This window comes from Tubulanus polymorphus, chromosome 8 (assembly GCF_964204645.1).
Source record: "Tubulanus polymorphus chromosome 8, tnTubPoly1.2, whole genome shotgun sequence".
In the NCBI taxonomy this organism is placed as follows: domain Eukaryota; kingdom Metazoa; phylum Nemertea; class Palaeonemertea; order Tubulaniformes; family Tubulanidae; genus Tubulanus; species Tubulanus polymorphus.
The window spans coordinates 7,532,134-7,560,080 of record NC_134032.1 but is presented as its reverse complement, the minus strand read 5'-3'; the positions used below and the strand labels follow the sequence as shown (position 1 = coordinate 7,560,080).

Genomic DNA, 27,947 nt, shown 5'->3' with positions numbered 1-27,947 from the left:
TAGATATTCACACTGTGTTTCTAGGGTTTGATCTGTTTGAATTTATACTGCATTTCTATATTCTGTTTAGATTTCGTGCTTTTCGTGAATTTACATTCATGCTATACATATCACATTCACGCCTGTATAGTTTACTGTATTGTAGAACTTTATTTTAAGTCATGTTGTAGAATTCGGGGCTTTTTGCCAGCACTAGACGTACACTCGACATGGTTCTTGTAAGTAAAAAATCTGTTGGAATTAGAAATTAGGGAATATTTAGGCCTACTATGCACATTACAGATAATTCTACTATATTTTTGTTAATTTTGTTAATTTGAATACGGTATTATTTGTTTATTTGTACTGAACCACACATCTTCGTCTGTGAAATAAAACTTGTGCGTTAAAGAACTGTCGTAATTTTCTTTATGTCGCTCTCGTCGACAGGCAGGTAAAGCAAAGTATGGTCCAAAAGACAGGCTAATATTGTAGAATAACGTTAAAAAGGGCTTGAGCTCCCTCCCCCAAAAGGCACATAAGCTAATGGAGCATAAATTCACAAAAGGTACACAATAGTCTGGCAAATTGAACAATAAGGCACAAGCGAAGAAAGCTGTATTTATTAATGCAAACCATTTTTTCCAGTTTAACAGATGGTCAAAGTACACTTCCTGAGCAGGAAAACCCTGAATCTCTATCCGTTACAGAAAACCTACCTTCATGCAACATCTCTACATATGCTGGTGTTGATGGTGATACACGACAAAATGATGAAAGGGAGGAACAGGGTCCAGATTCTTCATCCGCTGCAGAAGATCTAAGTGACAACGATTCTACAAGTGATTCGGATCAAGATCCTCTGTCTTCAGTTTTAATTGATGAAAATGCCAATTACTTGTCAAGGTATGCACTTTTGATTTTTTTCAGTAATATTCAGGTTAGTCACATGAACGCAAAATCTGCTTTTTTCAAATAATTCCATTCCAGATTTCTAATACAAAATTAATTATGAGTGGAAAAATGAAACATCCAGCAAGATGTCTTTATCATTCATGGATATGAACCTGAATAACAATCACTCAACGATAACGATTTTCATTGCACTACATATATGTATTTTGTCATATGATTCTCCATATAAGTTATTGCACAATGTACTTTATTTTAGTTCAGGTGAAACGAGATTCCTGTCTAAGGATGTCTGTATGTACACCAAGCTGAAAAAGTACGAATTAACCAACATAGAATTGAAAAGTGCTGTTGACAATCTGTGGAAACCTCCTTTAGACTATAGCTTCCCTCGAACACCTGCGGTTGATGCTTAAGGATCACGTGCTTTCAGGCATAAATGGCTTGATGACTATAAATGGCTAAGCTATTCAAAATCACTTGATGGTGCATTCTGTCGTCCTTGTGTATTTTTGGAAAACTATCTACTGAGAAGGGTGGCATTCAACTATCCAGACTCTTCATTGAGGGACTGGCAAACTGCTGTCCGCACATTAAACGCTCATCAATCAAACTCGGACACGCACCATGATGCTGTTTTTAAAGAGTTAAATTTCCATAGATATATGGAAAACAAATCTATTCCCATTGAAATCCAAATGTTATGGCGGCTGATAAGGGCCAAATACAATAATTTTCACACGACCTCGATTATAGAAAAACGCAAAACGAAACCTACCGCGCAAATACGAACTTTTCGTTTTTGCTATCCCGCAAAAACGAAATATTATAGCGCAAAAACGAAAATATTCGTTTTTGCTCTATGATTTTTCGTTTTTGCGCCATAAAATTCGTTTTTGCGCCAGTTTGCCCCGTATTCATGCCACGCCGTAGCGTAGCGGATGAATGAAAAAAGAAACAAAACAAGTCATTCATCAAATCGATTTTTATATATAGTAGGTAACTATAGGTAGCCATACTAGATACTATACTACGTGGGAGACAAAGACAGGCCAAGCAAGCGCTAATTTGCAGTACCTATTTGTACATAGCCTTCGTACGTACAAAGATGGACGACAAGGTGAGTCACATTATATTAGGCCTATCGATGCAAATGTTGTGGGGTTGAGTTTCTCAACCAATTGTTGTGGGGGCCACGTTGCGTTCTCCCCTCGTGTTGTCGTTGTTGGTTCCGATTAATCCGATAAGTGATATCCCTCTGACTCCGGAATAATAACAACTCTTCTCGTGGGTCTACGTTCTTTCTTTATTTTCCCGCACAATTCTTATTCCTTCCTACAGCTCGTATTTTTAGGCTTCTCCGCCACTCTAGCATCTCTCTCCCCCTTACTGTGCTGACCCTCCCTTTTTATCTTATTTCATGTTACTCGTGAGGTATACTTCTACATATGTTATACGTCACGAGTTTATTACTTGTTTACTTCCTAGCCATACCAGAGCTCAAGGCTGCCGCTATAACCAGCAACCCTACGCAGATACTCACGTCACTTTCACCTATCTTCTATTCAGTGTCTTGTGTGCGACGTAAGCAACTACGTAGGTTGTTTACTAACTTCAGCCACTGCCCTGAACTCTGGCTTCCCTCCCTCTATGCAAACTACTAATTTATCACCCCAATACAAACAATAGCTCATGAACTTAATGTATTCTGCGGGTCCGTTGCGTGGGGTCGCAGCCACATTGCAGCTGTTTGGACTGCCGTTGAGTTCCGCTCGCGAAATAAACAAATTAATTCAACAAATTAATTCACCCATGCCCGAGTATGTATGATATGATATGAACATCGCCTTATAGGCCTAGGCCTAAGTTTTAGCCTCATGATGCCCACTGAAATTATGTGTAGCGTCAAAACGGAATATCTAAATTATCTACCTAACTGTGCCTTTCGTAATTATGATTTTAGTAATCTATGAACTAATCAACTGAAAATTGAAGCCTATGGACTAGCGCTTAACTATTGGTATTCTCTTTTAGCTGGAAAAAATTCTGGTGGACCTTGGTCTTGGTGAATGCATAGCAGCAAAAGGTTAGTGATAAGCTGTCAAAATTCTCCTTAAATTGCTGATCGCTGGAATGACCTAACTAGGCCTTGATCTGGACCTTGGTGACTCTGGCCCCACCTACAAACCCAATCCTAGCAAGGATTAATGTGATTGCAGGGGCCAGGGCCCTGACAAGATTGATGCCAGAATGCCGAGAAAACAAACTTTGAGTGTCACATTAAACTCTAGTGTCACATTAAGGGTTTCTATGAAACATGGGTTAGCGGATTGGGGCCCCACATGGGGCCCTATCATATATATTAAACCGGGGTGGTTTGATATCAGATATTGACGCCGATAAACGTGGACCTATTTTTATCAATTGATGTAGAAGAGCCGGCTAGAAAAGTTGTTTGAATTCCGACATATTAGTAAGTAAAGTTTGAAGTGGGTCGCCGGATCATGCGTGTACCAGTCAAACGCTCACTTACCTATATATAATTCGTACAAAGGGTGTAGTCTAATATTCAGCTTCGGGGAGGAATTGGCTGTACTCGTAAAAAATGGAGCAAGTTCATCATAAGCGAGTATGATTTGTATCTGTTAAGTTTGATGTAAATGTTTGGTGATAATGAACAGCTGATTCAGTGTTTTCGGTTTTCCGTAAGACTGGTGCCTGGTGATCCGCGGCCCACTTCAAAACTTTAGTTACCGATATTTCGGAATTTAGAACGATTTTTAGGCCGCCTCTTCGAAATCAATTGATAAAACGCTTCCACGCTTATCGGCTTCAACACCTGACATTGAAAAACCTTGATTTGATATATCGTCAATAGTAGGACGAAGGGGCGAATGGGAATTTTTACAGTTTTAAACTGAGCCCACCAGGAACAGTATGGGGATGGTTTCTATGGCCTTATGAAGTATTTTTGTCTATTCTATGTCTATTCTTACTGGAAATACGATTTTTAAAAATCCACTAAGGTCATATGAAATATTAAGCCCAATTACCTTTCTCACAAAAGGGCGAATGGTTCCATTCGCCCTTTTGTTAAATATGCATTGCTATAGTAACGATTTTGCAATGCTACTACAAGTGGGGCGAATGAGTGAAATTTAAAAACAAAAACGATATGGCCTACATTTCATTATTGATTCTGTTTGACTGAGTCGTTTAGCAACCTGACAAATTTCAAAAACGTTTCCTATTGTTGGATATTTCATTCATCGTCATTGAGTTTTGCTTGTCATCTGTGGTGAAACGAATTTTACAAAATCTACACTAACAACGGTAAGTTTTGCTTTACGGAGCCTAATCGTATATTTTGATATTTCTAAATACAATGTTTATTATCATATTGAAATTCGTATCACTTTACCTGAATACATATTCTTATTTTCATATAGATGGAACCGTCTGAGTTAATTGTGAAATGGGACGCTGATGGCACCAAAAATCTAGTTTCTGTAAGCGAGTGTGAGCTCGTTAAAGGTTACAGCAAATACAAGATAGGCGCAAGAATTCGTTATCGGTGGAGCAAAAGGTGGTGGTACGGAAAAATAGTCGATACTGATATAGTTTCAGAAGATGAAGATAACGATGTTCCCATGACAGATCTGTTAAAAGCTAATTGTGGAGAATCTCATGAAAATGTAAACATGTTTAATTATATCGAAAATATTCCACCATCTCCTGAGAGAGCAGAGGAAACTGAGCGTCCTGTATTCAGGGATATAACAAACGTCTGTTTGTGCGAATTGAAAAGTTGCGAAGAAGAAGTTTTTGCTGCATGTAACTCATGCAGAAGCATGCTGTGTTATAACCATTTTACTCAGGAGAATTGCCCAGTTTGTAACCCTCAACCTTCGGTGACAGAAGATTCGTTGATGAACGTCGAAATATCCCCAGAAATCTATATAGTAGAAGTTGAAGAACAAGAGCCAATATCACCCCTCCTTCCTCCAGAAAATCCAACAGAAAAACGATCAAAGGCAAGAAGAAAATTAGTGAAAGAAAATAGAAATCGAGGAATTGAATACTCAACAGAAAAAAGTGACATCACTAAATCAAAACGTGCAATTGGCGATAGATGCAAGAATATAGGAAGATGTCTGCAAAAATCCTATGTTTGCGACAGTATCACTAACGAACGCAGAGAGCAAATCTTCCTCTCATATTGGCATAAAGGTGATTTGAGAGAACAGCGCCATTGGATTAAGTCTCACATTACATCAAATGAATCCATGAGACAACAAATAAACAGTCGGAAGTCCAGAACCATCAAATACTTTCTTCCAGATAGTGAGGGCCATCTGCTACCAGTGTGCAGAATCTCGTTGGAAATTGATTGGAAAAAAGTTCGCGAGTTGCAAGTTAACAAAGATTCACCCAGCATAATCGGATTCAAGATGTCGCATCAAGATGACGTATTCGCACCCTTAGATCTAAAGTCAAGACGAAACTTCGTAGAGATGATCCTATATCCAGTGCCGGCGTACGATGAAAAACCGAAGTTGAGCGCCGACAAGTTCAATGATCTGATGCGTTTATGTCAGGGAGAAATGCCGGTAATCAGTAATTCGGATACAAAAGCGTTTTACCAAAATCTTTCCCACTAGATATTGAGAGCTGAATTGTTTGTTTCGAAAATAAATTTACTTTTCATGGATTTCCTGTGTTTTGATATTTTTTCTTTCTAGTAAACGATAGATACCGTTTTAAGATACATATTTCCATACACAGAAAGGACAAATGAAGGACGAATCGGAGCATTAATTTGATTCCTGTTATGACGAATGGGCGAATCTAGGGCAATTGAACCATCAATGCTAATACACTGGATAAACTTTGATACTCACAAGAGCAAGCTTTCACCTACATTCTGTAGGCATCGTCAGGCTTAATGTGACGTCATCAGATGTTGTTGATGTGACGTCACAGCCGGATCTCGTCAGCTGGTCTGTGAAGGCTCCCGCGCGCCATCTGCTGCCTTAAAGATGTTATTCCATACAGGGGGTAGAGCAAATCTCCCAAAGTCTTTATTCAGCGTGGGGTGTCTCAGGTATATGCAAAATGACTCCTGAACACCTCGTTCGAACCACCGGGGTTCCACCGTCAAAATGTCTGTGTTGCCTATATCAACAGAGTGATCAGGATTGTCAGTATGGATGTGTTGGGATACCTCTGACGTCATAGAGCTAGGTCGACGGTGTTCACCAAACCGGGCTCTCGAGGAGCGCTCAGTTTCACCAACATAACTCGCATCGCAAGATTCACATTTAACATGGTACACCGGTCCTGTAATGCGTTCTTTAGGTACCGGGTCCTTCGGTCTAACTAATAACTGGCGTAACGTGTTCACCGGTTTAAAATACACACTAATGTTGTAGTCTTTCATCACCCGTCTGATTTGTTCAGACATGCCCTTCACATATGGTACTACGACCGATCTCTTACGCGGAGCCTGGGTGTCTCGCTTATTTCTGACTACAGGTTTGGGCTTCGGAAGCATGGTGACTTTGTTGAAGACCCAATTAGGGTAATCATTCCATGAGAGAACCTCCTTAATATGTTGTTTCTCCGACTGTCTCTCACTATCATCACTAACTATGGTGTCCGCCCTGTGTAGAAGGGTTTTAACTACACCCCTTTTGTGTTCTAACGGGTGGTTGCTGTTGAAATTTAGATATTGGTCTGTGTGTGTGGTTTTTCGGAATACTTTAGTACGAATCGACCCATCCTCATTGATGACCGCATATGTGTCGAGAAACGCTAGAGCCCTCTCTACACTGCAAATCTCTAGATCGGCTTGTGACGAAGCCTGTAACTCGACCTCACCCTCGGTAGTCCATTTAATATCATCATCAATGCTGTTTAAATGGTCAGTGAAATACTGAGAAAAACACTTCTTAAGTACTGTGCAAGTATCATCTACATACCTCTTCCATATACGTGGCGGATGGAGGGCAGTGGCGATGGCTTTCTGTTCAAAGTCTTCCATATATAGATTACACACGATTGGTGAAACTGGGGAGCCCATGGCTGCTCCGTGGATTTGAAGGTAGTACTGACCTTGGAACATGAAGTATGTACATTTTAAACAGAGGCTCAGTAGTTTAATAATGTCATCTATACCGATGTGTGAACGTTCAAAAAGAGTATCATCTGCCTCTAATCTTTGGCGAATTATCACTAGAGCTTTGTCTATAGGGACACTAGTAAAGAGGGCCGAAACGTCATATGAGCGTAGTTCTTCATCATCATTAATGACTAGACCACAAACTTCCTTCCAGAACTCAGTAGAGTTTTTAACATGATGTATCGTCTTCCCTACTAAGGGAGATAAAATCATCGCTAAATATTTAGCACATTCGTACGAAATGGTGCCAATGGAACTCACAATGGGCCTCATAGGTACATTGGCTTTATGTATCTTCGGCAAACCATAAAATCTGGGTGGTTGATCGGTTGTCGGGTATATTTTCTTATGGAGATCGTGAGGGATCGTACCATTATCTTTCAAATCTTTAAGAACTGAGACGAATTCCTTCTTAAACTTTTTCGTAGGATCACTTTTAAGTTTCTGATAAGTGTTTTCATCTTTCAACAGGTCGTTACACTTGTCAATATAGTCTGATTTATCCAAAACAACCGTGACACGTCCCTTATCTGCAGGTAAAATGACTATGGATTCATCTTTCTTAAGGTCAGAAATTGCCTTAAACTCATCTTTACTAATGTTCTGATCCTTCACAACCTTATTTTTGATAATAATATTCGACACCTTGGCTCTGAGTTCGTCCGCATCACTCCGTTTGAGTGATCGGCAAGCCGATTCAGTGGCAGTCACAAAATCGAAAACCGGCGGTTTTTTAGGTGTTACCGCGAAATTAAGGCCTTTCTTCAAAACAGACAATTCGGGATCTGACAAAATACGGTTCGAACAGTTCCTTACCCATTTCGAGATACATTCCGTAGCCAAATTTGACTTCTTTGGAGGTTCTTTCTTTGAAATAAGACGAATTGAATTTTTGGATATGTCGTGTTTTCACTTCCTGGTTCGTACGCGCATGCGTCGCCTCGATATGACTCTCGATCAGCTGTTGTTGTCCTGGCAACTGTTTGTGTACATCGTCACTGAATTTTAACGCTTTACTTTCCAAAATTTTGATTTTATTAACTTTCTGACCGATACGGACACCCAGGAGAGATCGGACCAGCTGACGAGATCCGGCTGTGACGTCACATCAACAACATCTGATGACGTCACATTAAGCCTGACGATGCCTACAGAATGTAGGTGAAAGCTTGCTCTTGTGAGTATCAAAGTTTATCCAGTGTATGAGTGTTAAACTGTTCCTAATTTGGATATTCCTGGATAGTAAAGAATGTTTAATGGTATCAATGCTAAGTGGTTGATTTTACGAAAGGACGAATGGGACATCTCATATTCAATGAGACCAAACACACTAAATTCATGTCCAAAATAAGAAATATTTGTCATGTTGATAGAAATTATCAAGATTTAATAAATGGTACCAAATAAGAATAAATAGCATACATCTGATGTTTCAAGGTAATCAATGTCCGGAAAATCTCATTGACAATAGTGACCTTGCGAGTGACGACGTAGGTGATGATGAATCGATGATGACTGAGATGTATTGATGGATTATGATACTGATTTAATAGTTTTCAGTTTTCTAATATATAGCTGAAACAGAATAAACAATTCCCGGTGCAAAGTTACAAAATTATAAGTTTGACCGAGACGCCCTATCTAGATCAAGATTTTTGTAAATATACCAAAAATTGAGAAATGTCAAATCACGGGGTGGCCCTTTAATGGCACAGTAGGTTACTGAAACCAAGCAATATTTTTGGGCTTGTCTGACAAATATACGCTGTGTAAAAGGATTGATTTTTAATTGCAAATTTTAGTTACATGAAGAATTGAAAGAAACTATGCAGAAATAAACTATTGTTCTTAAATTTAGTTTACTGTTTAATTAAATCATTGATTGGAGAATTATGGAAGGAAAACCGTTGATAAAAGATGATTTTTCTCAAAGGGAGCATAAGGGGGTTTTAAGGGTGTCTTAAGTGGCGCTAGGCACGGAAAATCTCGTCTTAAGTTACATTTTCTGAATCAGCACATAAAATACTATGATTCTGAGGTAGAATCACACCTGGACAAAAACTGTTGATTAAAAGTGCCCTAGGCCCCCGAAAAAAGGGGGTCTTAAGGGACCCTAGGCATAGAAAATTTCGTCTTAAGTTATGATTTTATTTTAGTTGGCCCATGCCGTACTGATTTATGTTGAAATTAATTGCAAAGTGAAGGTAGGCTGGAAGCACGCAAAAGTGGATGGGAAACACGATGTTGTTCCGATAAGTCGTGGTGGTGGAACGGTCAATATGGATATTGATAAATCATCGTTATATGCAGAGGTTAGCCAAAGCATATCTGAACAATTTCCCAATGGGTCTATCCACAGTCAATAACTTAAGAATAGAACATTTAGATAGCTACGTATGTTGGCGATTTCACCGGTAACGTTTTGCCCCAGAATATTGATGGTGAATTATTTACTCAGGGGAAATACATATCTGCAATGAGGACATATCCAATTCGATTATTCCTACATACTAGGTCTATACAATCAGATGCACCGTCGAATGAGGAGACGTCTCGTTCTACAGTCGAACGGCCGAATCCTGCCGTAGATAGTTGTTCATCTTACTTGTTAACGCCACCGCAAAATGGAGTGCAACGTCAGATGCGATTAACAGAGTCTAACACTCATGGATATGTTAGTACAACCTCCATGTCCAGTCACAGTCACGAACCGTCACAGTGGCCACTCACAACTCTGAACCAACTGACGGCGCAGCCTTCTCGACAGTCGCTAATCTCGACATCTAGCAATAGTCAAGTGCATACAACATTCAATTATTCCATGCCGCAATTTCAGTACTCGATGACTACGGTACCAAATTTGATACAGACTGCTCAACCTTTGCACTCAACTCCCAGAACGAGCCACATAAATTCACCACTCAATCTCGAATCAACTGGAGGCACCAATCGATCGTTTTCTTATAACGAAACAACTACTGTGTCAATGCATTTACCAGAAGATTATCCTACTAATCTTGTTCATGAAACTGCCCAATACTCGACTTATACAAAGCAGAGCCAGGAACTTAATCAATCAACGATGCCAGGCCAGCTGACAAATCTAACCACAGTCGTTGGATCTGAAAATTCCAGACGAGATGATGGTCAAATTGGTGAAATGTGCAAGAACACTTCCACTGAAAGGTAGATAGTCAACAAAACGATTAGCTCTTTACGAAGAACCAGCTTTGAAATTTACATAGGCCAAGTTTTACATAGTTTCTATAATCTATTGATCAACTTTGTTTTGCAGTGACGGTGCTTCTTTTGTTACACTACGTGACATGGAAGAGAATATTTCACTGAAAGATCTCTTGAATTCCCTCCAACCGGATGAATACATTGATGGGTCAAACTTCATCAACGTTGGGGACAGAAGTGAAGTTTTCTATATATGATGTAGAGCTGCGCTCCGAAATCACTGGAGCCCTCGAAAGAGACTGGAGGTTTTGTTCGTCGGCGAGGATGCGATAGACGGTGGTGGACCAACCAGAGAGTTTTTAACCCTGTTCATGAAACAGCTAAGCGAATCCAGTCTTTTTTTCCGGGGGAACAAACCGAAAGTTTCTTACTTCAAACGCAGCAGGTAAGTTTGAATTACTGGAAAATTGGTGGCTATAATAACGAACGTACTAAAATATGTATTCTTCAATTTTAGCGCTCGACAAACAATATTATTATGCTGCTGGGCGGATTATATCGTTTAGTATAATACACCGAGGTCCACTGCTAACATTCATGAAGGACTTCATGTATGGAATGATAAGCGGCTGCACGACAGAGAATACTGATTTTCCGAAAAAGCAGCTGGAGATGAGAAGCATATTTTAGAAATGGTGCCTACCTTGAATAATCTAAATAGCTATATAAATTAAGCAAAATAAGAAGAAAAGCTCTGTGGTCTATATCTATTACATGTGGTGGTGTCCAGGTTTCCAATGTTTTTCATACCACGACAATGAACATTATGAGGCTTGCATTTCCTCTCTCCCAATTCAAAGCAGGTGATGCAAGACCTGCATCGCGTTATTTTCATCATTACATCTAAAACAGTAACTATATGTATCATTTAGATTAGCAATTGTTCAAATGAGGAAACCTTCAATGAGATCATGTCGACGTATGAAAATGTTGTCGCTGTCGCTGGTAGCATGGCATTTGCCACTTTCGGGAAGAAAGAACGGCTTGTCAAAGGACTCTCCGAGTTCTTTACAATCCACAGACTCAGTGAACCCTTAGGGCAGTAAGTAAAGTATCATTTTACTAACATAATGATTATGGAGGAGAATATAGGGAAGTTGAGACAAATTGAAAATGATAATAACACTTGTGATATACGATATCTAAATTGAATTACGTGGATTGGGTAATCATCGACAAAAATCAGTCTTTATTCTCGAAATTACTTTACATAGTAAGCTACGTTAGATATCAGCCTGGGGCCAGTTGCTCAAAAGTTGGTTAGAGTTAACCAACATGTAATACATGTAATTAAAATTTGCGACGATATTTACTGTTCCTACGCCCTTAATTCTTACATTGCATCTTTCAGATTGAGAAGAGGTTTGGACGATAATGTACGATATATACGATCGACTTTATTTTTCAGAAGGCTTTACAGATTTGATTAGATTCATCACCGGTCTTGGAGAAATACCAATTTTGGGATTCAACCCAAGTCTGACGTTACAGTTCCGACATCCTGATGATGTTGAGGGCTGTACAAGAGAGTTTCCGATCGCTAATACTTGTGCTAACATTCTGTCAATTCCTGTGCATAACACCTATGAGGATTTCAAAATGTTCATGGAATATGCTGTCAAAGGTGCAAGTCACACCTTTACAGATTCATAAGGCGTTCCTTTGTTACGGGAATATAAGCTATCATAGACTATTTTAATGCCAAACTTTAATTGGTGTCGGGTAATTTGTTTTAATTTTTGAAACTGTTGCGTCCATTTACGCATCTTGTGATGGTGATGCAGACAATCGCTATGTCATAAACTTGTTTTTAAAACAAACTTGGATTTTATGTCGAGTAATTTGTAATACGTATAACATTACGTATTCGTATGACAACACATAATTTTGTGTACATGTTTTATTAACATTACATTATGGTTCGAATTAAGTAAAATTCATGAACGCTTTTTTATTGCTGTTAGAGGTACTTGTAGTTTTTTATGAATTTCAAAATAAAATATCATCTCTAAAATGAAACGTTCATATGTTATTTTCTTTAGATTCGAGGGTCTTCTCTGTCCGATTCAGGTTGAATTTTACCTTATTTCCCTAATTTCCCTACCCACAACATAATCATACAGTAAACTCTGCCTAAGTCGGATCCGGCCGAGTCGTATAACAGCTCAACTCTGTGCAATATAGAAAACATTTTCAGTTTCCTATATACAGATAAAGTAACCCCCAGTGAATGCTGACAATTTATGACCGAACCAATGATGCTCGTAGGGCCGGTGCTGACGGTTCCAAACTGTAAATGAATTCTGCGGATGGGTTCGAATCCCGGATAAATGACGCTGACAGCAGAACGACTGCTGGCATGTTAGGTCGCACCCGGCATGTGAATGCTGGCGAGGGGATTCCCGGCTACAGATTTAGATAGGGCCAATCCATCGTACATCCGACAGATGATACAAGCCGAAACAACCAAAAATGTAGTACACATTTTATCATTTGTTTACGTTTTTTTCTGTATACAACAGTTTTTACAGTGAATAAACCTTATAATAGCAACCATAGTCCTTAAAACTCTTTCCATGCTAACTGTGACCGGACGACACAGTCTCCAGAACGCATGTTTTTTGCGGGGTGTGACGCCACGTCACAGTTGGATGACCTATATATCCCCTTACTGTCTAAATGGCAATGTATAAAGCTTATACGGCTTGTATGTATGCCTGGTAGTCCTGGCAACCCCCGGGACTTGTTTTTGTTCGAGTTCGCTGGCGGGTGTATGAATAAAATCTATCTAGGTCACGAAGATCATTATCGGTGAATTGAGGTCAAGTTGTGTAAACAAAGTAGGGCTAAATTGGAAGCTTTATAAATAGACACAGCGGCTGGTATACGGTGTCTATACATGACGCAGTGGATATAATGGAGATATATAGAGAGAATATGAAGCTGCAGTTAGGGGTAGGGGTACCCGAATGACCCGAAAGTAGGTCAAAATTTTTTTTGACATTTTGGGGGCCCCTAACGACCCCAGAATTGCTAGATCATCAGAAACAAGCTGAATCATCATATTTGAAAATTTTTTTTTTCGAAATAAAGTTCGCAGAGTCTCAGGATCTGATTTTCAGGAAGTTCTCATGGAAAGAGTTTTAATGAATGAGTTCCAAAATATTTAAGAAAATTGGTCTTCTAAGTCGGATTCCGGCTATGTCGGACGAAATTATCGGGTGAGTTTAGGAGGAGTTTACTGTATAATCATATGATCAATTATGCATGATGGAAGTTTCGCGATTGAGATTCATGATGTTGAGATTCATGATGAAGTCGACTTGCAAAATTCTAACCCGATACTGATAACTTTTGCTAGGGCGCAAAAACGAATTTTATGGAGCAAAAACGAAAAATCATAGAGCAAAAACGAATATTTTCGTTTTGCGCTATAATATTTCGTTTTTGCGGGTAGCAAAAACTTAAGTTCGTTTTTGCTAGGGCGCATAAACGAATTTAATTTTTTCGTTTTTGCTACCCCACAAAAATGAAAAATCATAGAGCAAAAACGAATATTTTCGTTTTTGCGCTATAATATTTCGTTTTTGCGGGGTAGCAAAAACGAAGTTTTCGTTTTTGCTCTGTAGGTTTCATTTTGCGTTTTTCTATAATCGAGGTCGGGTAAAAATTAATGCGTTTGGCCCTTATCAGCCACCATAAAATGTCCATTCAACACCAGAAACAAATCGAGGAAAATCGAAAGAACTGAAATCGATCATAGAAACAGTGTTATTTTGTGGCAGGCAGAATTAACCATATCGAGGCCATCGTGATGATTCCAGTAGCTATGATAGCAATGTCAATGGTGGGAATATCCAAAAGCTACAGTATTGATACAGTATTGATACAGTATTGCAGCAACACTTTGCATCATGTTCAAACTCTGCTACCTACCGCTCCAAAACTGTTCAGAATGAAATTATTCATATTGTTGGAGAACAAATAGAGAAAACGATATTGGATGATATTAAGGCAAACAAGTTTTTCTCTATGATTGGTCACGAAGTTCAGGATTCTAGCAACAAGGAACAATTGGCACTGATTCTGCGTTATGTTGACACCTTGGGTGAAATCCAAGAAATGTTTCATCGTTTTATTCACTGTGCTGATGGCGTTTCAGGAAACCAGCTAGCTCAGTACATTGAGAATGCTATAACTTCATTAGGCCTTCATATGAATGACTGTCGTGGCCAGTGCTATGATGGAGCAGGGAATGTTGCAGGGAAGAATAAAGGTCTATCTTTCATATTACATGAAAAATACCAACATGCAGTCTATATTCATTCGTTGCACATAGATTGAATTTATGTGTAATGGCAGCTTGTACCATACGGGTAATCAGGAACATGCTAGACACCCTAGGTGAATGAAGTAGGTTCTTTACATTTACTGCAAAAAACAGGAACTTCTGAATGAAAAAATTAATGAAATTGTGCCTGAATCGAAAAAAGAAGTTACTAGATGTTTGCAAAACCCGATGGGTACAGAGAATCGATGTGTTGGAAACATTTACCGAATCGTGTGAACCCGTTGTAGCAACACTTACCGATATTGCAAACAATGTCGGAGGTAATTGGAACAGCGGATCTACTCGTAAGGCCAATGGGCTGTGGAAGGACATAGCTGACTTCCCCTTTATCGTTGCGTTTGTGATAACTAGAGAAATTATTCAGTTGACTTGTAATCTATCTGTTAAACTTCAGTACGTCGAGCAAGATGCAGCCAATTCATACAAACATATTCAGCTATTAAGTGCTCCCTTAGTTCATTACGTGCTAATCATCTAGTCTGGTATCACCAAGCTTGTTCATTGGCAGAGAAATTAGAAGTTGATATTTCTAAACCCCGAACCTGTGGCAAAGGAATCGCGAAAACGCACCAGCTGATAGCATCGAAGAATATTTTCGTCGAGTATATCAATACCATTCCTTGACCATCTTCATGAGCAAATCACTACTAGGTTCTTCATTGGGCAAGAAAAAAACCTCAAGAGTTTTTCTGTACTTCTGTCCAACGTTTTGAAATGTGATGAATGGAAAAAAGATTTTCTTGAATTTTGTGTTGAATATTAGGATGATCTCCCTAGTTACAAATCTATTAACTCTGAGATACATTTGTGGGACGTGTACTGGAAAAAACAAGAAACAGTTCCTAGTAGTCTCCCCGCAAGCTGCTGCCTGTAGTTGAAGTAGTTACATTTCCTAACATATCCGCTGCTCTGCGTATCCTGGGCACAATATCTGTTACCAGTTGTGAGTGTGAACGCTCGATCTCGGTCCTCAGAAGATTGAAATCTTACATGCGCACAACAATGACACAGGATCGACTCAATGGGCTTGCGCTCATGACAGTGCACTATAGTTCCGAGGTAGACATTGACGTAGTCATAAACAAGTTTGCAACCCGAAACAGGAGACGATTGACATTTGTTGATGTATTTGATGTATTGTTGTATAAAGATGCTGGTAATGTTGAATAATACGTTCCAGTTTAATTTCATTATATTTCCATGTATATATGCTAGAGAGTGAGAAAGTAATGTAGACATTATGAAACTCCAGAGATATGTTTTGTTACGAGTATTGCAACTCTCTATTTGAAATTGGCCACTTTTAGAAATTGTTATGTTATATAGTAGGCCTTTGTTTTCATGTTCTTACACTTTTATATCAGTTATAATATCCATACACATGCAAAAGAATGGATAAAGTCAAAACTAATTTGTGGCATAAGTGGTATCCATGCTGAAGGTTCCAGAATCTGTCTAAATAACTTTAACATAAAGAAACTATAACATAAAGAATCAAATAGTTATATGTATTAATCATTCCATCTGAATTCTGAAATGATATAGTGATCGTATTAGAGGGGTCCATGGTGAGGGTTCCAGAATCTGTGCTGAAGATCATCTTCAAATCATTATATTAATTCATGTTTTCATCAGAACTATTTTTGTGGTCATGTAAGATGGCCGAGCAGATTTTATTGATTTGTGTACCCTGGTAATGACCAGCTGGGATTTGTTATCATCTTGTCAAAGTATATATAATTCTGTATAAGTATTATGCAATATGCCTAGTCCGGCTAACCTTAAAGCAATTCTGTTAAAATTTTACGCAATAGCTTTGTTGATAGATGTGCAATTGATGCAGTATTTCCGAACTTGTGATAAGAGTGGGACAGTTCTAAGAGTGGAAACCTAGGTTAAACTACCACATGGTTGTATTCTGAGATTAATGAAAGACAATTTTAGACACTATAATATTTCTATGACATAAATAATCATGATTGTAAAAATAAATATTTGGTTTGTCGAGTTAATAAATTTTCATTGAATATGATCAGTATTCACTTGCAATGTGCCTTGTTGACATTTATCTTCTATGTTGCTGAAGTGCTCGGAAAATGCATTAAAATAACATGACATTTCAAAATTTTCCCCAGAGCCCCCCCCCCCTTATGGCTTTGCGACTTCGTCACCGGCCGGGCAAGGATACTGCCCTTTTTAAAGTTGATGCCCTTTTTATTACACTGTGCTGTAGTCATGGAATGGCCCTGGATCCGCGCCTGAAACTGCAGAATTGATTCTGGAAGCTTCGGACGAAAGCCAGAAATACAGGAATGAAATTCGAGTAATGACAATAAAACTGAACTCATGTAGATGTTATAAACACAATCAAAATGTAACCTCTATTCTTGATCCCGAGGCCGGTAATCTGGATACGAAAATAAATTATCAGTTCCCCTTAGTAACTAAAATCGAAATCGAAATCATTTCAAAAGAACTTCATAATGATAGCCGCATTTTACCCTGTTGATAAGAGATAAGATAGAATTCAAGATGAGAATGATGAACTTAAAATCACTTAAGAAAAGCATGAAAATCTAAGAATGGACCAAATGCAAACAATTAGCGCACTTCGTAAAGAAGTTCATATAGCTTGAATCAGCTATGAATAAGCAAACTAGTTATTGGAAACGATATATTTAAGATAAAATTGAGGTAGAAACAGTCTAAGTCAACGTATAAATTTTGGCATAACATTGTGTCATTGTGGAAAATACCCATGAAACCAAATTTTACAGTGACATCTTTTAATAGAGCCGTGAATACATAACTGCGCGAAATCGGTGTACCGAAAACCAAGTTACCGCATTCGTAGAATAAACACATTCGACTCCCCGAGGCAACAGGATTACGTCACCTTCGTCGTTTGTAAATGCTTTAGATTGTATCAGTGTATCAGTTAAATTTTTGGATACCGGAAACTATAAATGAATACTCTAGTGATTTCGTATCAGATTAGAGCTTTGCATAGACTGTGAAACGACTCGTAAGCAGAAAATAGCGTTGCTAAAGAACGAAGCAATTCTCAAAGCTAAAAAGCTTAAGAGAGATGTGTATGTTTAAATGGACTTTTTGTGATTGGCACAAAACAATAATATTACTTTATGCCGCCAAACAATTCATTTGTATTGGCCATATTGATAATTTTCAATTGATTATCTGTATATGTATGTAAAAGTCCATCTCTTATGAACTTTTCAAAGTATTTTGCCAATTTGTCTACAACAATATTAGCTTGCTTTTCAAACTTTCTGAGCGATGACACGACTGTCCCGGATGTTCATGTTGGTGATAAGCTGTCGATGGTCTCTGCCTGAAATCCTCGACATATTGGTGAAGTCTTGACGGTCAATTTTTATAAGGATAGCGACAGTTTGTCCATTTGAGTGATACTTTTCATCTAATATTTTTGGTACTCGGGCTTTCGTCAGACCATTATTCCCGAACTGTCTGTGTACAATACAAATATCGAAATTAACTTTACGAACATGTATTCATTTTCCCAATAAATCTGCTTTTATTCTTACATCGATAACATTTAGAATACGTTGTTTATATATTCATTGAAATATTCGATATGTGTTGCTAAAACGTTTGGCTCACCAAATCCCAAACTTTAATAGACTCAAGTGTGGACATAAAGTGACAACGACAATAAAGTAATATATTGAAGCTCATAATAATTGTTAGGAATAATTGTAAAGATTAATTTACATAATATGCAGAAATACCAGCGTATTATCTTTTTCTTGTTATGGTTGGCAGGTATTGACGGTCAATTGCGCTGCGAATTCATCAAACCTTCATTTGGAACACCACAACTTAACCAATTCCCCCTTAGCCAAGAAACCAATTACCCTCGATTGGAGTTGTCGAGAGTTATGCAGGGCAATTCACCAGCTCAAACATCAAACACAAGGTGGCGTTTAGTTAAAACATGCTTAAACTATAAGTATGACATATTCTACTTCGCACCGGGTTCACTACCGTAAGTCGCGGGTGTAGCGGAGACTGGTGTCTCTTCGGACTTTTTTGTTTTTTTATTCATTCGATCACTAAATCGGCTGTCACAAGGAGCACCATCTGTCGACCAAACTAAAAACTTCTCGACGAACGCTTCCCTTACCTTTCGACTAGACAATGCGTAAATGAGAAAATTAACTGAATAGCTTATTTCCCAAAGGATGACGGACATCGGACCCGATGCGAACTTCAATGACTGTCGTAAGTGTGGGAGCACGGCTACCAGAGTAAGAGAAACTATAGTAGGAAATAGCAGTAAAAGAAAAACGAACATGACGAACAGCATGAGACGAGTGACTCTGTTATTGGTCAGTTTGACCGAGGCGATCGGCATGTTAGTACTGCGCTTGTTCAAAACCGCCACTATATTGACGCAACAGAACGTAATGGTAATAAAAGGCAGGTAGCCAATCATTAGAGCCCCTATAGTGCGTGAATCGTGACGTTGACTGGGTATTCTACAACTGGCGTCATAGTTCATCCACGGACGCAGAGAGCAGTCGGTTAATATGACGCACAGGATGCCGAGAAACGTGCAACAGGTGGCGCCACATGCCGATCGACGGCGACACAAGCGCGAAGCCGACATTGGGAAACGGACAACTATAAAACGTTCAATACTAATCAATGTTACTAACCAACTGCTCAAAGCGGCAAAATAAAAACTCGTATATTTCATGAAGGTTTTTGCCAATCCACCACTGACCACGATGGCCAATGGTGCACCCGAAAGTCCGCTGACGAAATTAATCCAGAATATACCGTGCATTATCAAATTACATCCGTCGCTAATGGCTAAAGCTGCCAGGTATACTGCGAACGAGCACTTGCGCATTTTTGGAATCATCATTACGATAAATGATACAATATTTGACATCAGTCCGAAGACGATGAAGAACGAACTGCATATAACGTGTACCCATTTCACCCACGGCTTCATAGTATTCACCAAATCTACAGGATAGACGAAGTAGAAGTAGCAGTACGAACCATAGAGGTATTCTTCTTGGAGATGACTTTTATTTGCGTAATTTGAAGTCGAATTCATCTTTCTAATTCACGAATGTCAATGTTTTGAGATTATCAGTGTGTTGCTCGCGCGCTGAGACTGTGTCGTTTCCAAAATCGTTTGTAAATCAACGATGAAATCAACGATTATTCCCTCGAAAGTTATGAGTGTGGATTGTTGTCATAGAAGACAATATAGAAAACGTGATGAATGTCGCTCTGATGTCGCACTAAAACCTCGCGGATATACGGCAGATCCTACAAAATCAACCTAAAACGCCAGTTTTTGTCAATCAGCTGGGGTTTTCTTTTGGGCTTTGAAAATTATCGAATATCGGATGTCCAGATTTTAGCTACGAACTCCGAAGCTGTGTCTACATTTCCCGCACACGAAGATGAACAGGCGACGCGCGTTGGATCATTTTATATTGGCCCGTGTCACGTCACACGTCAATCAGATTGTATCGCCATGTTTGCCGCAAGCTCCGCCTTAAGGACAGCCACTCCTTGAAATCAGCATCCCCATACTTAAATAAGCAACTGTATACACTAAACCGGCCGAAGTCGGATAATCGCTAATATCGGATGGATAATGATGGTCCTGATTTTTCCTCCTACGTATTTGTCAGAGAACTGTTATTCCAAAGTCGGATTATACAAGTCGGAAACTCCCCTATCTCATTGTCGATTCTTGGGTCCCAAAATAGAAAATCAGTTAAAATCCGAACGAAAGTCGGAGGGCTAATTTCTTCCCATAGCAGATTAATTTCTTTCCTGTTACAACCCATGTATCTGGTTTGAAATCGATGATACACGTCAACAGTGGTTAGTATACATGAATAAGGCCACACCAAAAGAAAGCCCTGTTTCTCGGGCCCGACCGACCCGATATTTCGTCATTTCAAATAATCATTTTCGAAATAAAATAAAATTGCCTACCGACCCTATTTCAAAATTGTGGATGAAATAACTATTTTCAAAAATATATATGTGGCCGACCGACTACAAAGCTCTCCATTCTCGTAAAAGTTTTTTCTTTTTCGTGAAATCGTGATGTCGGCACCGAGACGACATGATCTTATTACATCGGATTTAACAATTTCATTCTGGATATGGTACTTGTGTGCTCAGACAACGTTGCTAATCAGATATTGATGGCGACCTTGGATTGTAAAATTCCAGGAATTCCGTATACAATATATTATACGCCTATTCAAGATTTTGATGTTTTTTCTTTATATAAACGGTTTCCAAGTGTGAAATATAATACAAAAAAATCAACTTCCCTTTATTATCGTGGTCGACTAGCTGCTAATCATATTTTTAACTGGAAATTTGGTCCCGTAAAAAAATTATTTACGGCGACCTACCCACTGTCAGAAGAATACCCCAAATTTTTTTTTTCTATAAAAAGAAAAAAAGATTCCCTACCGACCAACCCAGTTTGGTGATTGCCCCGCCCGAGAAACAGGTTTTTTTGGTGTGGCCTAAGCCAGAAATATTTCAGCGATTTTATATCAGTTCTTGTAGATGTTGATTTTAATCTTTCCGTTACCGAACTGAATTCTTATGGTACATTTATACACCATCATAGAACATAGGAATTGCCTAACATTTCCTGATAATTTTCTTAATTAATCACGCCAATGAGGCATGATAATGAGGTGAAAGAGAAGGTATTTTTCAAATGGTGCGGTGCAAAGATTTCTCATTACAGACATATGAACACACATGTCTATCACTAAGACCCTATTGCAGTGCCAAAAACTTATATATTATGATTATATACTATTTTATAAAAAAAAAATTTTCATTTTCAAATTGCGCCGATGACTTTTTCCAATATTTTGGACCTAATTAAATATGCAAGAGAGTGTTGTACAACCAAGAATATACTTCTTACATAGATTCTAAGAGTTTTAGATGGCCATAAAAAGAAATACAATAGACCAAACTCTCACAATCTGGACGTATCGGCCCCACTCCGCGCGGTTGCGCCACCGCGCGGGATTTACGCGAAGCAGCAGAACACTCTCTCAATTTTCAATGATAGAAATCGTGTGTGCATTTCAATTATTTCGGCTGTTAGGGTTTTAAGGCACAATATAAGTTGATGATGTGATATGGCGATGTTAATTAATGATAATTCCGCAGTGAAGCTAGTCACGAACGGTGCCGATTGAGTGTACAGCTGCCAAAAACACTGAAATGTGCGTAGTTGCGTAACTATTTGCAGTGAATTGCAGACGAAACATGAAGCCTTAACGGCCGTTTAAAAAAAATTATACCAATCGCAATTGTAGAATAAAAATGAGAGAGAATCTAAGTTAAAATTCTGGCCATTTCTAAAATGTTACTAATTATTATTGCTAATTTTTAGTCAGTGCAGAACGTTTACTTTACCAACAATAATGAGGGGTGGTAGGTAGTCATGCAATTCAAGTCATCATTTATTACACGTTACTTCCGTGTTGTTGAAAATCTCGCGAGTCCTGGACCAAACCCCATTGAACAATGTGATCTGTGTGCTGGCCACAAATGCACACAGATCACACTACACTACCCATTACACACTACACTACCCGCAGCTTTCATATATCCATCCAAATATTTAGTGGCTTTCTTCCTGGTTTTGTAGTAAATAGTAAAAATAAACGGTAAAATGAACTGCGAGAAATTGAACATTTTAGACAAATAGTACCTAAAAGTGAGTGGCAAACTAGGCTAATGCTCCAGCCAAATGAATTGCTCTCCTACTCTTCTGACTATGTGACCCTTCTACAGTGTTCATATGGCCAATTGGGTTATAACCATGCCAGTAATTGACAAAAACTTTGCTGTGGCATGGGCGTGGCCATATTGGGTTTTTTGGGGTTGGCCTAAGTAAATGTCCCTTAAGGCCCCCTCCCAATATTTTCTTTTTTCACTTCATTATAGCTGTTCATTGGTTCCTATTGCTTTGTGAATACTGATCAAGTATTTCAATCTATTTCATGATGAATAGATGTCTTTTAAACTGAGAATATCATAAGATCTGAAAAAGATCTGAGATTTTCAAGCTAACACAGCTCCGTGACATTGAAACTAAACGCATTGATCCAGTCTGTATTCAACAACTAAGGGGAGCCTTACAATGCTTGCTTCATACAATTCTATCCATTATGACGCTTCGTGTCTAAGGCCCGTTGCTAGGGATGCTGAGGCTCCAAAACCAATTTCAGTCAAAATAACACCAAAAAGGACACACTAAAAAATCCTGTTCCTCGGGTGGGGCAATCACCAAAATGGGTAGGTAGGTAGGGATTTTTTTCTTTTCACAGAAAAATTTTTTTAGTTAGGAACATGATTAGCAGCTAGTAGACCACAATAATAAAAGGAAGTTGAGGTGTTTGAACAATCAACTATAAAAACTGTATTTTGAACATATTTCACGGAATTCCTGGAATTTTACAATCCAAGGTCACCATCAATGTCTCGATAAGCAAAGTGGTCTAAGCACAGCTGTACCATTTCCAGAATCAAATTGTTAAATTCGACGTAATAAGATATTCTTACGATGTTGATCTCAATGCCGACATCACAATTTGATTAAGAAGACAAAATATTTACGAGAATGGAGAGTGGTAGTCGGTCGGCCAAATAAATATTTTTGAAAAAAAGTTTAAATCACCCGAAATTTTGAAAAAGGGTCTGTAGGCGATGATATTTTATTCTGATTTTTTAAAACGACGAAATATCGGGTCGATCGGGCGCGAGAAACAAGGTTTTCTTTTGGTGTGGCCTTAGATGTTTTTGCCCCTCACAATTTTGAATTCCACTAGAACAAATATTAAACTACTATCTAATCAAAAAATATCAAATACAATAATTTTGGCAAAATGTTTACCAAATAGTGATGATGTAACTCATATTTTCCGAAAAATGCCGGAAATCCAACTTATCTAATTCGTGTAGGAATTTTTCGTATGTGAAATACTGAATTCATACAAGCTCCATCGGTTGCATCGTCCTTAATACAGCTTAGTTACCACGTTGTCGGCGGACGACTGAATCTAAAAGCTGGGAAATACGTACGGGTTTATGATGCGCAACGCGTCATCTCATTAAAAACGTTTAACGTTTCGTGTATTGTAATTAGAGTCGTAACCGCGTGTGGTGGCTCCTAATCCACATGTTTTCCGAGGTTGAAGAAACTAATTCACGCATTCATGTCGTAAGATACTAACTAATTTGTACAGCGTTCACTGTAAGAGGTGTGGAGTCACTTAACTGCGTTTATGTAAAATCTGATTATTATTGGGTTAACGTGATAAGGTTCAACGTGTAAATATCAAGTTCTAATAGATCACGGCGTAGCCAGGGCTGTCGCGGGTCCACTTTACGCACCCGACAAAATGCATTGAGTTCTGATATCTCAGTGGCGGATCCAGAGGCATAATATGACTACCGCATTTCGGCAACCGAAACCCGACGGCACGAGATGTGCAATACGAGTGCCGAAGGCACGACGTGCCTACGGGCGGTTTGGGGATCCTCCCCCAGATAATTTTGAAAAATTTAAAGGGCTGAGATGACATTTCCTGGGTTTTGGAAGAGAAAAATCCTATCTTAATATGGGTACTTTTTTCCAAGGAATCAGCTAAGTCAAGTCCATCCATGAAATAAATAAAATGTTGTTAGAGGAAAAATGTTGACTACCGCATTAGCGGCAAGTGCGGTAGGCTAAATCCGCCACCGTAATCTAGGCGCTAAAATGTCCTTAACATTAAAGGAGGGCTTTTACCTTTATTGCAATCTTTAGAGTTTCCCTTTTTGGAACAGGCCAACCGAATAATGAACACGTTAGAATGGTTTTAGACTGATTTTCAAAGCAAGCGGAACAAAATACGAGATTGATGAAAGTAATGTAGAATAATAGTAATCATAATAATATTTTCTTATAGAGTGCCGTACTAATTGAATTAATCACAGTGCCTTACAAGTATAAAAACATACGAATCAACAAAAAGATAAAATAAAATGCCACAGTTACGCCATGACTATGACGTAAATGAGGCAAGCATTTGTCAAAATCACATCGGGCTTAAGTTTCACCGGGTATTTACACCGTCTAGATAAAAATATGTCAATGGTCAATGGATACTCATGTCAAGGAAATGTGTAAATCCACCTACGCTGGTCTTTACAAATTTTGACGTATTAGGAAATACTTGAAATAGCCCGGTACTGCTAAATTAGTTCACGAGTCAGTCATGTCTCGTCTAGACTTTAGCGACTTCAGCGTGCTGTCCAAAACATGGCTGCACGTTTGTAGACGCTGCAAGTATGACAGGATTACTCCTATTCTCAAGCAGCTTCACTGGCTACCTATCAAAGCCAGGATTGATTTTAAGATCCTGTGTAATGTACATTGGTGCATCAATGGATCGGGTCCTTTATATTTAGCGAACTTACTGCATGTCACTCAAGGACGTACGAGATCTTGTTTTTCAATTCATTGCGTATTAATCGCATTGCGTATTAATCGGATTCGGCACCAGCGAAGTACGGTACTTACGAGTCGGCAATTCGGCACTTAGAAAGCCCAGTATAGTAGTCACCCGGTGTGCCAATAGAGGGAAGTGTAATTAGTATTTAGTGTTTTGTACTACGCGGATGTAAATACGCGCCGAATCTGCGTTCACACTACAGAAAATAAGTTCCTTAAGTTCCATACCGAGATCGGGGTTTCGGCGCGGAATCGCATTCCGCGCTTAATACGCCGCGTATTTCAGTACCGAACTGAAAAAGCCGCGAACATGCCTCGAATAATTTCCTAGTGTGAATGCCCAGTACCGTACTGAAATCCTAGTGTGAACACAGAATTATTTGGTGAATCTTCGTCCGCTTCCGAGTGCGATATTTAAACCAGCAAGGCAGAAACCCGTTGTCGCTGCTTGCAGCTATATTTCTATATTTGGAAAATATAAACATAAGTTTGTATCTGGATCAGTATTGACGAGTCTCGCTGGCGTTGACGGCTCCAAATGTAGATCGACGTATGTTGACGATAAACCTGTGTTAATACATGTTGACGACGTTCTGTAGGTCGACGTAAGGCGGTATTCTGGTCGTAGCCTGACGTACCGAGTAACGTCCTCCCTCAGCAGTGATTCTAACATGATGGCATCGCTAGACTCAGTCACGGCAAGGCCTACTAAGCTTAACTCCGAAAAGATTTATTTGTGTAATTAATCTTAAAAAATGGAAATATATATATTTGAAATATATACTCGTCAAATTACTGAATACAAGTTAACAAGTTAGAGGATTGCATTAAACTAAAGATTAACTTCTGCAACAATGGCTCCAATGGCCATGAACAAAGCAATGGCGATGAAGAGAGTCTTATTCATATTCTGAAAGTATGATTTCGATAATTCATCTCATTTCCCAGGAATACTAGGAGAGATCTATGAATTGAAATAACTTTCATCGTCGGTTACGAAGAAGAATTAAGCTTAAATCTTATTAAGAACATAATTGAGAGAATAAGAAAAATTCAGTGAAACGATTAAAATGTCATTGTATGATAATGTAAGGATTACGATTGATTGACTGGTGACTACCAACGAGATAGAAAACGACCATTTACACATGGAAAACAACCAATGAAATATAAGATGGACGAAATGATCTTCAACCTTAAAATATAAGTATTTCCACAATCTCGATGTATTAAATTAGGCAGCCAACAGAATTTACCCCATTCAGTTACTTGCCGGTCCAGACTGATTGGAAGATAGTTTGAGTGAACCGGACCCGAATTCTCCGATTATGTACTTCAATTTATTCGAAAGAAATTCTGTTAATTCGACCAATAGAAACAAACATAATGTACCAATCAAACTATAAAAGGTTGGATGCCTATTTTAAGATCAACTAGAATGAGGCAAAATGACCACCGCCATGAAGTTCACCGCCACATGTGAAGTTACACGATTTGTGGTTAATGCGTTGGAAATATCGAGGCCACAATTATTTCTATAAAACGATATTAACGAAATATGTACAAAGTGTAAAAAATTGATCAACAGTTGCAGCCTCTAGGCTGTTTTCCCTGGTGGCCATAATTTGAATCGCATCTATTTAATCTTTAATAGGGTTCTGCCCCAAGTGGAGCCTGTGTACCAAGTTTGAAATAAACCGGTCAACAATTGGCGGCTTCTAGGCTGTTAACGTAGTTTTTCATGTCGGCCCCGTGGTGGCCAAAATTTAAATAGAGTACACCCAATTTAAAAAAAGGTTCTGGCCCAAGTGAGTAATTGTAATATCAGGCGTTCAGATCAGAGGGCGACACACCACTCACACACCTCACACACCACAAGTAATTTTTTTTTGCTCACTCATCACCACAAGTTAATTTTTTTTTCTTATAAATGGGAGATAGAAAATCATTCTTAGCGACATTAAATAACAGAATAACTGGCCAAACACATCTATACCTATCTTCGATTTCCGATTGCAAAGTAAAACCCCGTTTTGGATAATAATGTTGAGTTATTATAAAATCATTATCAACTAAACTTTTTGCTAAATTATCTAATGAACATGCTAAACATCTATAAGAATCTAAAAATCTCAAACAACCAAATTGAAATGAAATATAATTTTCAGATGTCTTAGCTAATCGTTTGAAATCATATTTTCTTACATTTGCATCATTTATAGCATTATATTCTTCTATTTCTTGATTAATTACGCCTAATTTTCCTGATAATTGTTTTATAAATAGATGAGTATCATATCCTGATAAATTATGAAATAATATTGGTACGAAATTTACTTTTTTAGCTTGTAAATTACAATCTTCATGAGCAGCTCCACGATATTTTGAATTTAAATGATCACGATCTTTAACTTTTTTATCAAATGAATAAAAACGTTTTTCACAATAACAACAATGAGATGCATAATTAAAATCAACTTCATCTTCTTTAGTCATAATCATTTTTTTATTTTCACTTAATAATTGTGCAAAATCACTTTCTAATGCAATTATTTCATTACAAAATTCATTTACAACATCTTCACCTCTAAAACAAATATACTGACCTTCATATAATTCAGGATAATTTGATTTTATATTAATTCCATTAGCAGCAGCTCTTTGATGAACTTTTTTAATTGTATTTATGATTGGTGGGTCATGAATTATGTCTTCATTTAATT

General features: G+C 38.3%; 2 protein-coding genes and 1 long non-coding RNA gene across 3 annotated transcripts; 2 read left to right on the top strand and 1 right to left on the bottom strand.

Moving 5' to 3' along the window:
* The first annotated feature begins 1,950 nt into the window (after positions 1 to 1,950).
* On the top strand, positions 1,951 to 9,376 carry LOC141910177 (uncharacterized). Its single transcript, XR_012619849.1, has 3 exons — positions 1,951 to 2,011; positions 2,926 to 2,977; positions 9,229 to 9,376. It is a non-coding gene; the product is annotated as an uncharacterized LOC141910177 (long non-coding RNA).
* Positions 5,885 to 6,980, bottom strand: LOC141909911 (uncharacterized). Its single transcript, XM_074800595.1, has one exon. It carries the CDS (start codon positions 6,971 to 6,973, stop codon positions 5,885 to 5,887), a length of 1,089 nt encoding a protein of 362 aa, XP_074656696.1. The 5' UTR covers positions 6,974 to 6,980.
* LOC141910316 (uncharacterized) lies at positions 9,377 to 11,351 on the top strand. The gene is made up of 5 exons (XM_074801051.1): positions 9,377 to 9,394; positions 9,459 to 10,126; positions 10,518 to 10,700; positions 10,773 to 10,950; positions 11,188 to 11,351. Exons 1-4 carry the CDS (start codon positions 9,377 to 9,379, stop codon positions 10,819 to 10,821), a joined length of 918 nt encoding a protein of 305 aa, XP_074657152.1. The 3' UTR covers positions 10,822 to 10,950; positions 11,188 to 11,351.
* The last annotated feature ends 16,596 nt before the right edge of the window (positions 11,352 to 27,947 follow it).